General features: G+C 32.3%; 1 protein-coding gene across 48 annotated transcripts in view; it reads left to right on the forward strand.

Moving 5' to 3' along the window:
* LOC145949131 (longitudinals lacking protein, isoforms A/B/D/L-like) overlaps nt 1-12146 on the forward strand; it is a 236757-nt gene that overhangs the window by 29926 nt on the left and 194685 nt on the right. For 4 of the 48 annotated variants that reach the window (XM_083058902.1, XM_083058903.1, XM_083058905.1 and 1 more), the window contains exon 7: nt 8278-9205. The exons of 40 other annotated variants lie outside the window; for them this stretch is intronic. In XM_083058902.1, coding sequence (XP_082915028.1) covers nt 8278-9167 — 890 coding nt within the window. In that variant the 3' untranslated portion in view covers nt 9168-9205. Of the gene's footprint in view, nt 1-1857; nt 2220-6839; nt 7362-8277; nt 9206-11649; nt 12137-12146 lie in introns of those variants that run through there. 4 more of the 48 variants (XM_083058906.1, XM_083058914.1, XM_083058925.1 and 1 more) reach the window with 4 other exon arrangements.

A 12146-nucleotide genomic window follows, 5' to 3' on the forward strand; every position in this document is an offset into this window, starting at 1 on the left:
CAAATTGACGCTTTAATCAGCTGATTTCTTTAAAAAAATATTACTATAGCGTTAATTTGCTAATTAAATTTCAAAGTTGTAATATGTTATAAAAATTAAAATAATAATATGTTGTAAATAATATGTTATAATACTTTATCCTCGATTAATATTTTTTGACAGAAATCAGCTGATAACTGTCAAAAATATTAACCTAGTTTAAAGTAGCTAATTTCTATCAAAAAATATTAATAAATCCTTTCGTCAATAAAACCTAAATTAGTCTCGATGTTGTGATTATCTCGATTATCAAAAGATTCTTATAGAAAATTCTATTTTTTGTTCGCATTTTCTGTTTTAGATTTAAATACTAAATTTTTATGTATTGCATAATTAATTAATATATATTTCTTTATGCGTTGATTGCAATGCATGCATAAAAATATGTAAATTAATTCCGCAACGCATAAAAATTTTTTATTTAAATCTTTAACAAAAAACAAAAAGAAATAGAATTTTCTACAAGAATCTTTCGATGGATGTGTATAGACGCGCGAATCTAATGGAAGCGCAGATATTTTAATCGAAAGATTCTTGTAGAAAATTCTATTTTTTTTTGTTCTTTGTTAAAGATTTAAATAATAAATTTTTATGCGTTGCATAATTAATTTGTACAACGATTATGTTTTGTTTGTTAAGAGATTTTTAAGTTTGTTAAGAGATATGATTATATGTTGAACATTATCAATTTTTACAAATGATCAATTGTTACAAATGATATAGTGATATAAAATTTAGTTTCATCTTATTCAGATGTATATTTACGAAATATATATTGAAATTATATCGGCGAATTAATCGAATGTATCGAAATTATATTGTTTGATGAGACTAAAATTATTTATTATTTATTAAATGTCTATTATTATCTATTAAATGTGAAGGAAAAGTTAATTGTTAGAAAAAGCATTTTGGATGTTTCTTGAGAAAAACAAATATGAACAAAGATGATATATATTTTTGATAAAATGAATGAAAGACATATTATTGATACGCGGCTATACAAATCGTTGGTCTGTATTTTACGTTGTATATTTCGATATTTTAATAAATTAATAATACGCGATGCATAATGCAAACTAATTTCACACTGTTGTACTTAGTGCTTTTGACATGATTGAATGTTCTCGTCTGTGAAGCAAATAACAATAGCTTGCATTGTTAGTTTATTGCAAGAAAATATTTGCAACTTGTTCAATATAATATCAATTATAAAATATACTTATTTACATATATATCCTTCTTTATATATACAAATATTCTTTGATCTAATTTATTAGAAAATTCGTCTCTCGAAGATAAAAGTGTTCTATAAGCAAGAAGATTACATTTGCATAAGTCTCGAATTTATTAGTGTCGAAATAATAAAAGTCACAAATATAATATTTTGTAAAACACCATAATGCCTCAATTTTAATTTTTTTTTAATTTAAAGATTCTAAAAAAGATTGCAGTGATTCTTCACTGAAGAGATTTTGTGCGACGCAACATGTGAAGATTCTTAAATTTATAGATTTAAAAACTCAAGCTTTCTATCTTCTAAGTTGCGATAAAACTCACCCATCATCTAATTTAATTGACCTAATTGTTTTTCCCCTGTTTTGTAATATTATATAAATCCTGGAATTTAGTTACGAGATAGTTGTAGTTTAGCATGTCCGACCGCTGGAAGATCGCGTAAAAAAATCAGAGAAAAAGAGAGAGCGAGAGAGAGAGGCCTTGCATGTTCGGGCATTCGCGCAAGCAAATCGCGAGACATCTACGTTGCTCGGAGATCGTAAAATTTACACGTTTGTTTCGTTTCGGACTTGCTTGCAGCATACTGGAATGAGTACTCGACGTTACGCGAGACCCTGGCCTTTCATCAGTCACTCGACTGGAAGAAGACATCATCTGAGCAGCAACAGCAGCAGCAGCAACGACAGCAGCATCAACAGCAGCAGCAGTTTCCGCAGCAGGGTCACGTCTGCAAGAACTGCGGCAAGATCTACAAGCAGAGGAATGCTCTGTGGCGGCATTTCAAGTACGAGTGCGGCAAAAGTCCTAGATTTCAGTGTCCGTATTGCCGTTATCGAACGAAACAACGCTCCAACATGTACTCGCACATCAAGCATAAACATTTAGGCCTCAAGATTTATGCGATTGATCTCGAGGCGGCGAATTGAGCGCTTATTTAAGTTCTCCGCCGCGCGAAATAGCAAAGTGCCTCCGGTGCGTTCATTTCTAGGATAGTTATACTTTTGTTATTTAGTATGACGAAAGTGTTGATTTCATTATGATTTGGCGAGATTAGTAGCGTTTAAAATCGTTTGTAGAGTATCGATTTAGGGGCAGCAGTTTAAAAGTCAATATACTATGCGCAAAACTTTCATACTACTCTTCTATCGTATTCTTTTGTGACCAAAAATTAGATTAAGATTTTACATGTGTAATGTGTATTAAAGTTAACTAATTAGAAATGAAAATATTGAAATTGCTGAAAAATTCTACTTTAGTGATCTTATTTAATCTTGAAAATAACTATTGAGAATTTTTCCTTCTCTCAATAATATATTTTATGTATGACTGAAATTTATAATTTTTATTAATTGTTTGATTAGTATATTTTTTACTTTATAAAGAATCTTTGTTAAAAGATCTTTGGAAATTGACACTAATGATGATTATATTATTTATAATTAATACTGTTACGCAAAACATAACTGTATGTGCTAAAAATATTTTATTGAAAAAGAGAAGAGTTGAGGAATATTTGATTTATCATTGATTTATTTTCTGTTACATTTAATTAATTATGAAATTAATTTATTATGTACCATTCAAATATAGAAGCTTATTACAGAATTCTAAGAATATTTTTCCATTACACAAATATTTTAATAAAGTAGCATTAATTACTCAAATCGTGTGCATCTTCTCTCAAGGTTTGAGAGGCGAAAACTACTCAATTATATTAATCAGTATAAAAGTGGCCGATTTTCAGATGCTTCGAGCATGCCGACCAAGGGGTGTTCTGTCATCCTCTATGCCTATCCTCCTTCTGCGAGTTCAGTAGTTAGATTTCGATGAATATCTCGAGCTGCCGTGTTACTCTCTCGTTCAATCCTCGTCGTTGTCTGTTGCAGCATCGTCGTTCGACAGCAAACATATCGGCGAATACCGCTGTCGTTTCTGCAATTGTCCATATTCGACGACGGGTCATCTAAAACGTCACCTGACTAGGGGTTGCTTCATGGATCCGTCTTTCCCGATCGAGAAGCGGCGCAACATGAACAAATTAGAATCTAGGAACTACGTATGTCCGAGGTGTTCGCAGGGCTACAAGAACAAGCGCACCCTGGACACGCATTTGCGTACGGCGTGCGATCGCGAGCCGAAATTTCAATGCCCGTATTGCGGTCTCAAGAGTAAACACGCGCGTAACATTTATACGCACATTAGACGCAAACATAAAGGCGAGGATCTCTTTTTGATAATTAAACAAGACGGCAAATAAATACACAATTTTTTACTCGACTTTCTATAATCTATATTATTCGTAAAGAAAATAGGAGGCGTAATTTTAATGAAAAGAAATAGTATGAGAGAGAGAGAGAGAGAGAGCACACACATGAGATCATTTGATAAATAAATTTATGTATTATGTAACACGATTAAATATGGACTTTTCATGTTAATCTGAAACGAAATTTCAAAGCAAAATATAAATTTCCTTTATTGTTTATTAGATATAAGTGTAGATATGTTCTGTTTTGCTTTATTTTTTTCATTTTTAAATAATTTTTTTTTAATGAACTGAAAATGATTACGGTAAGTTTTGAGAGAAAGAAATATTGTACTTTGAATTATTAATCATAAATAATACTATTAAATTATATAAATTAAATATATTTATATAATTATAATATAATTATTAAATATACATATAATTTTATATACATATATATATGTATATATAAAGTATGAATTTAATTATATGAATTAAAGTATAATTTGGTAATTTTTTTACTCTCTTTTATACTGTTTTATAATTTATAAAGTTTAATATGCAGGAAGTACATGCTGTTATTAAGACTGTTTTAAGATTGTAAAACTTTTACTATCGATATTACTATAAAAAGACTTGCAGAAACGTTAATTAAATTATTTATACTATATACATCTTTTTACAGAAAGAAAGAAAAGAAAGAAAACATATCAAATGTGTTCGATCATATTGCGTATTTTTTTATGAGTGCTCTACGTCGATATTTTGCACAAAAATAAATATTACACACTTCAAACCATATCTTCCTTCATTTGATTTCCTGTCATTTATGTGTATGATGCTCCAGAAAATAATTCCATACACATTCAAAGCTCACAAAGAATATTTTGGCTCTTGATTATATTCGATAAGTGTAGTATATATTGAAAAATATGTGCGAAAATATTTTTTTTATAATTATCAATAAGTCATATTTGCAATTTTATCAGTCATCTTGTGCAGTTGCTTTAAATGAAAAGCATATTATATTATAATAATGTGATAAGAATAAAAGGTTCAAATATATTCTGAATATAATTATTTTGAAGATTTTCAAATTTTATTTCTTTGTTGATCTTTATATCTATAATAATTATATCTTATATCCATAATAATAATATCTAAACATTTCGTTAATTTGTGTTGTCCTTTTATTTCACAGATGACTGTAATATTTACATCTCGACAAAAGTGGTCGACTGTTTGCGGAGACACCGTATAATAAAGCGTGCAATTATTTTGTGATCAATTCGAATTTAGGTATAAAGTATAAAATATTAAAAAAAGAAATGGAAATTTCTAGAATGGAAAATATGAATTGATATAAAGAATGCAATTTTAGATTGATTTCTATGATATACAATTTTATTTCGAGACTTATCATACATAAATTTGGTTTCTTGAATTGCAACAATTATTGCAAGTGTATTAATATTTACAATAATTGATTTGCCTATGTCATTTAAAAAAAATTTCTTTTTTTTTATCAAAATTATATTATTTGATGTAAAGTTGTTGTGTAACACAGGATTTTTTCATTTGAGATAATTTTTGATATCATTATGGAAAATTATATCACAGATTGTGCGAGATTACCTTAGTTTGGCTTTAGTTGTCTTTATTGTCCACATGTATTGCAATTTTACAGATAGAGTAATGAAACACTGCAACTCGATCTGACGACACAGCTCTCAGCACTGTACATACACACTTGTGTATACATGTCGACACTTAGTGTATACATTCGACATAAAAGTGTCGCCGTGTATTCGTAGCATAATGATACTAACGACGAATCATGTTGATTGTTGCAGAATTCTTCACATCTATCAGAACGTTTTCCTGCGAATACTGCAGCAAGAGCTTCAACCTTAAATACATTCTTGAAAGCCATCTGAGGAAAAATTGCTATTTGAATCCGAGTTCCGCATCCTACCGCGCGCAGAAGCCGTTCTTGTGTATCGTATGCGGTGCCTCGTATTCGAAGCTGAACACCCTAAAGTGCCATCAACGTTACGATTGCGGTAGGATTTCAAAGTGCGACATTTGCGACAAGACTTTTCTGCAAACGAGCAGTTTATACAGACACAGAAAGTATGTCCACTTTACATAGGCGTCTACAAAGGGGGGGGGGGGCAAAACGGGCACTTGCCCCTCCCCCAAAAAATGGAAAAAAAATTAAAGAAATTAAAAAATACAAAAAAATTTTTTTTTAATACTAAAAAAAACCTTTCTCGATTTACATCTACTTGTCGCGGTGAGAAAGCTTTAATATTAAAAGATGTAAAAATATTAAAGCAACCATTTTTTTTTTTTTTTCAATTTGCAAGTGATATGGCCCCCCCTGAAAAAAATTCTGCGGACGCCTTTGCCACTTTATCTTTAAATAATCTTCTGGGATTCGAAGCATTAACTCTGTCGTAAAAAATCTGTAGAGCTATTTAAATTCTGTGTGTGTGTGTGTATGTGTGTGTATGATGTATGAATATATAAAGATAATACTAAATAAATTTATACAATATCAGCCTGTTTTTGATTTACCTATTTGCAGCAACCTATTTGTTTTTGAAAATGATATTAGTATGATTTCTCAAAATATTGCATTGTATCGCATTCCATGTTTGTAACGTGTAATGAATTAAAACGACGATTGTTATTGAATCTTTTTATTTTTTGAAATGCAACACTGATTCCGTCACGAATATGGTGTGCACCGAGTTGTATGATGAATTTTGACAATTAAGTGAGAATAAGTAGTATCGTGTATTTTCCTTCTTCTCGCTGTAACAATATCGTAGGCGAGTACTGCAAGCGCATAAACAAACATACATTCCCAATTCGTTTTACAGCACCTATTAATGTATACGTTTAATTTATTTGTATGCATGAAATATACTTTGCAGCTTTGTGTTAGAAAGTTTAATCCTTTGCGGCCGAAGTTCTCAAACATTGGAAACACAGGAAATGATTGCATATATAAATTTTCTATTCTTTTTTAAATCTTACCAATTTTATTTTCAGATTTATATATATATAAAATAACAGTTAATTATTTTTATTATTTAAGAAACATCCATTCCGTTACTCGAAATTATTTCTGACCGCAAATGATGAAACATCTCTCTATAGTCTAAATAATACATTTCTGTACAAACTGGCGAGCCTCAAATAAACATATTCCGTCAGAGAATATTGTTTTTCCCCGTCGTTAATTTCGTGTTCTGTCCGTTTGAGGATTAGAACGCGATCGACTGACGGATCCGATGTGTTGCAGAGTTGGAGCTAATCGCGAACCATTCGACGCGCGGCGAAGGTATCAAGAGAAAGTACAGTTGCAAGTACTGCGGCAAGGGTTTCACGCAGTCGGGCTACCTGAGGAGCCATCAGAAGAGCTCTTGCTACTGGAACCCCAGGTCGACCTGCCACCAGTCGCAGAAGATTAGACCGTTCTCCTGTACGCAATGCGGCGCCTGCTATTCCAAGCAGTCGCATCTCATCTTCCACGTGAGACACGAGTGCGGTCGCACGCAGAAGTGCAACGTCTGCGGCAAGACGTTTCTGCACAGCAGCAGTCTGCGAAGGCATCGCCAGAAGGCCTCCTGTTTCCAGCTTTGTTAACGCGCATTAGTGAACGCGATTCCGGCCTAAGGACGAATCATCTCTTCTCGTTGTTAATATTTAATGGGATGTTTCGAATGTAACACGTCGCTTTTCGATAACAAATATCAGAGACTGAGTGAGCGAGGAAACTTTGAAGTTTTCGAAACGAGTGATAATTAGTTCTGCAATGCGCGGCTCTGCACGTTTTTAAAAAAGTTATTAATTCTTGATATTTTGAGATGTTAATTTACTAATTAATTAATTTTTTTTTGATAGGTTGAGGTATTTCCATCGATAGATCGAAGTGCAATATATGTTGGCCTATGATGCGTATCGTTTATAGAGCAACTTAATACCAGATCAAAGAATGATTGTGATATATTATGACGAGAATATGTACATAAATTACACTTGAATATTTCTAAAGCAAATGTCGTTGATTTTTTTTATTTTTCTTAAGTACCTTGAATTTCAATACAAACGTCCGATTCGTCTCAATGACTTTAATAAAATGTTTCGTTTATAAATCCATTCTTCACTTTTGGATCTTATTTGCTTGATAATATTACTTTTGCTAATCCGCCTTTTTTTTTCCTTTCAGATTATTTGATTATGAAATCAACTATAACGACATTTGTTCTGATCTTTACGAAGATTGCTGATAAATAAATAGATTGAAAGTCTCCAAAGAAACTGTCATCAATTTCAATAGATGCGGGAATTTTTTAAGTTGATGTTTTTGTTTTTATACTTTGTGTTTTATATCGTATATTCGAATGACACACAATTGTGGCGTTAAAAAGCTCGTACCTGTATAGTAATAAAATATTTTCACAGTGATCGTTTTGCGCTTTTTAAGAACCATTTCAATGCCGACTCGGTATCTTCTTTATAATTTATTGCTCTTCATGGCTACAATTGGCTTGCATGTTTTTGTTTTTATTTTTCTTAGTTCTTATTTTTCTATTTCGTTTAGTTTAATTACATCGCCGACCGGCTATGGCGAATTTTCTACCGTATGTAGTGAAGAAAATTCTCAGTAACCCGTCAAGTATATTAAATATATCTTTGTTATTGCTCTTGTTTTAAAGTATATATTTACAATGTTACAGAGGAAGAAATAATAGTGGTGAAAAAAGAGAAGCCATGGAAGGAGAAAGAAAGACTTTTAGAGGAAGAAAAGGGAAAGAATAATAAACGCAAAAGAATCAAAGACAGCCTTGACGGTGAGGCTACAACAACTCCTGCGCCAGGTCCTTCCACGAGTTCTGCGCCAGGTCCTTCAACGAGTCCTGCGCCAGGTCCTTCAACGAGTCCTGCACCAGGTCCTTCAACGAGTCCTGAGCCAGGCCCTTCAACGAGTTCTGCGCCAGGTCCTTCAACGAGTTCTGCGCCAGGTCCTTCAACGAGTTCTGCGCCAGGTCCTTCAACGAGTTCTGCGCCAGGTCCTTCAACGAGTTCTGCGCCAGGTCCTTCAACGAGTTCTGCGCCAGGTCCTTCAACGAGTCCTACGCCAGGTCCTTCAACGAGTACTGATAAAGGATGTTCCAAGCATCCCGAAGTGATCTTTTTAAGCGACAGTCAGACTACCGAGGTCAGTGATAATGATTCTTCGCCTTGGACGAATTCGAAAAATATTGTCCAGTGGAAAGAAAAATGCCCGCATTGCAGCGAAATGTACGAAAAACGCCAGCACCTCGTGAAGCACATATCGATGAACTGCTTGATGAACCCAGACTCGAAAACCAATAAGGAAGCCGGCAAATTCAGATGCGTGGACTGCGGTCGTAATTACACGCACGCGAAGAGCCTGAGATATCATCAGAGGCACGAGTGTAAGCAGACAATCACGTGTCCGGATTGCGGAAAAAATATGCGTGGAGCATATATAACGGAGCGTCATAAGCAAAACCATTGCGTGAAGAAGCGACGCACCAAGAAGATAAAACAAGAGGACTCCCCGGACGAACTCTTCATAGACGACTCCAGCATCGAGTTTTAAATTAAGAGATCAACTGAAACGATTCACGATTTTTTTTTTTTTTTTTTTTTTTTTTTTTTTTTTTCGTTATGTCACCTTATTTATGGAACACTTATTGCTTGATAAATCGTGATTGGGAAAAATTGCCGTATCTTCGTGGAACTTGCTGAATTACATATTTTTTTTTTTTTTTTAAATGTCAAAAGAAATTATTATTTATTTTATTACGTTTACTTTAATAGGAAAAAACATTTCATTTTTTTTCCACGAGATGTTAATTTAAGCAGTTAATAATAAGTACCAAATATAAAATGTTTAATTTTTTTTGTTAAGAAAAAATAAAAAATTCTTTTTAAACAGATATGTTTCAATGTTACGATTAAAAACTTTTACGATTAAAAATTAATAAATTATTTAAAAAATTATTTTTGTGTTCTGCTGCGTTAGTCATGGTTAATTCATTTCTTTCTTTCCTATACGATAGATGCGATTATAATATACAAAAAAATAGTAAAAAGTTAGCCATGACTCTTGCTGTGATTCAGTCTGATTGTACCTTAAATAATATTGATGTTTTTTTTATATCAGATTATATAATTTTACATACAATTTTTCTATTGAAAATAAAATTAATCAACATTATGTTCACTATTTTTTCTTATAACATTTTATTATTATACAAACTGATAAATAAAATTTCCCAATTTTCCTTTTATTCTGATTTTAAGTAGATAGATTTTGTTTAATATCTAATGTATGTCTAAACTTTGATTTTGTTTGCATTTTTTTTGTTTGTATTATTTTATTTATATCATATATACAATATATATAACATTCTTCTGTGCGCCTCGAAAAAAGAAATTTGTAATTTACAGATCTTAACATATTGCCGAACGTAGAGATGTATGTATGTATGTATATGTATGTATGTATGTTAGAGCAGATTTTTTATTAAAATTTAATAATACACAATTTTGAGATATTTATAATCATACTGATATTTACTTAAGAATATTAGCGAATTAAGTTTTACTAACAGACAACAAAACTGTTAATTTAAAGTTTAGTTTTTTATTAGAAGATATTTAATTTTAATTGTCTAAGACTTTCAAGATTAAAAATTCAGACTTGCGACAATTTATAATCGTTTGTCAAATTTTTATTAAGGAAAAATCTCGCCTCTAAATTGGTGAAGGAATATACGACACTAGGCTTTCTACATACATCGTTTTTTAACTTTTACTTATCTTTTCGTAGTTCTTCCGCTCCTTATACTAATTAACTCAGCATAGCTCGTGAAGTTACGAGCTTGTAAGTTATTTGTCAACCTTACTCGGTTGACCAATATCTGCATTTTTCTTTATTTCAGACGTTAATCGACGACGTTTGGCGAAATCGACGTTCAGATGCAAGCGATGCAAAATTACCGTCGCCAACGGGAAGCTCTTGCAGCAACATATGATACGCTATCACTTGACGCAAGCAAACGCTGGGTCCATTATATCGTTTCCCACATACAATTGTCCGCAATGTCAAATGGCTTATACGAAACGCGGAAATCTGAAGAGACACCTGGCGTTCGGCTGTAGCCGAGATCCCAACATTATTAGGATTATAAGTGAGAAATAAGCGGAAATACGGTTTATAGAAGCTTTATTGATAAATTTTTGATGATTATTTAGTATTATGCTGATTTGAAAGAAATGTATACATGTATATTTTAAAGAATTTATATGAAAACTATGCAATAACATACGTGTAACGAATTATAGTTGCGATAAATTACAATGTATGATCAATCATTCATAATTGATTGCATATTATTTTATTATTTTATTTTTCACTTAGTTATGTGCTCGTAAACAGACAACAAGCTTGTTACAAGATACAAGAGAATTATATCTATATTATATGGAATATTATTTTGCCTATGCGCTAATGAATTTTATATTAATGAGTTTTAAAAATATTCATTTTTTAAATTAGCATTTACGAGATGGTTGTTTATCAAATACGACATTTAATTTTATGATACAAATATTGATATATTGTGAAATTTGTATACTATTATTTTTAATAAATTTCTAATCAATTCATTTCTTCTATATCATTCTTTCTAATTATTACTTTTGTTTTGTAATAATATGGGATAAATGTTATTTATCAGGATTAACAATTTATATAACAATTTATATGATCGAGTTCTAATCGATGTTACAATATATTTTTTTTTCGACTAATAAAAAAACTTAATATAATTAATAATAAATATAAATTATTTATACTTAACTTTTGATTTGAGAAGATATATTCGTGCACATTTATAGCGTTTAATTTAACATCGCCTCTTATTTTAACAAACACTTTTATATCGGCCCCTATAATACTGAATGCACGAGTGTGATAATAGCGAGCGATTAATTATCCCAATGTTATTTGTAACGATGGTGGGCAAAGTTCAGTTTATCGAGGTTTATCCTCGCGGGAAAATTTTTTTTTTCAGAAACTGTTCAGTATCAAGAGAAGCAGAATCTGCCCGACTATCCTAACGCGATGTCGTTGGAGCAGCATCTCGTCCTTCACGCTACGTCGCAGGCTTACGACGGCTTCGGGGACTCCAATGTTCAGCTCGTGTGCGAGTCCAGTAACACCTACGGTCCCGATTGGTATAACGAGAACCCAGCAAAGCAGCAACGAGATGACGGACAACGGAGGTATCAGTGTCCCAAGTGCGGCAACAGGTACAAGTATGTAGGCGACATGAAGAAGCACGTGCGGTTCCAGTGCGGGCAGGAGCCAAAATTTCAATGCCCGTATTGTCGCAAACGGGCGAAGGTGTCGTCGAACATGTACGCCCATGTGCGCAGCATGCACGGTGATCTGCCGATATACATAATAGATCTGAACAAACAATCCGCGACGCTTCAGTGAGTGTCGACGAATCCTATTCCTGGCGAATCAAGATTGACAGAAGCAATAATCCAGAGATTTTCCTATATT

Source organism: Prenolepis imparis, unplaced genomic scaffold (genome assembly GCF_030444845.1).
Source record: "Prenolepis imparis isolate NDT839.2.m4 unplaced genomic scaffold, iyPreImpa1.0 SCAF_2, whole genome shotgun sequence".
Taxonomy (NCBI): Eukaryota; Metazoa; Arthropoda; class Insecta; order Hymenoptera; family Formicidae; genus Prenolepis; species Prenolepis imparis.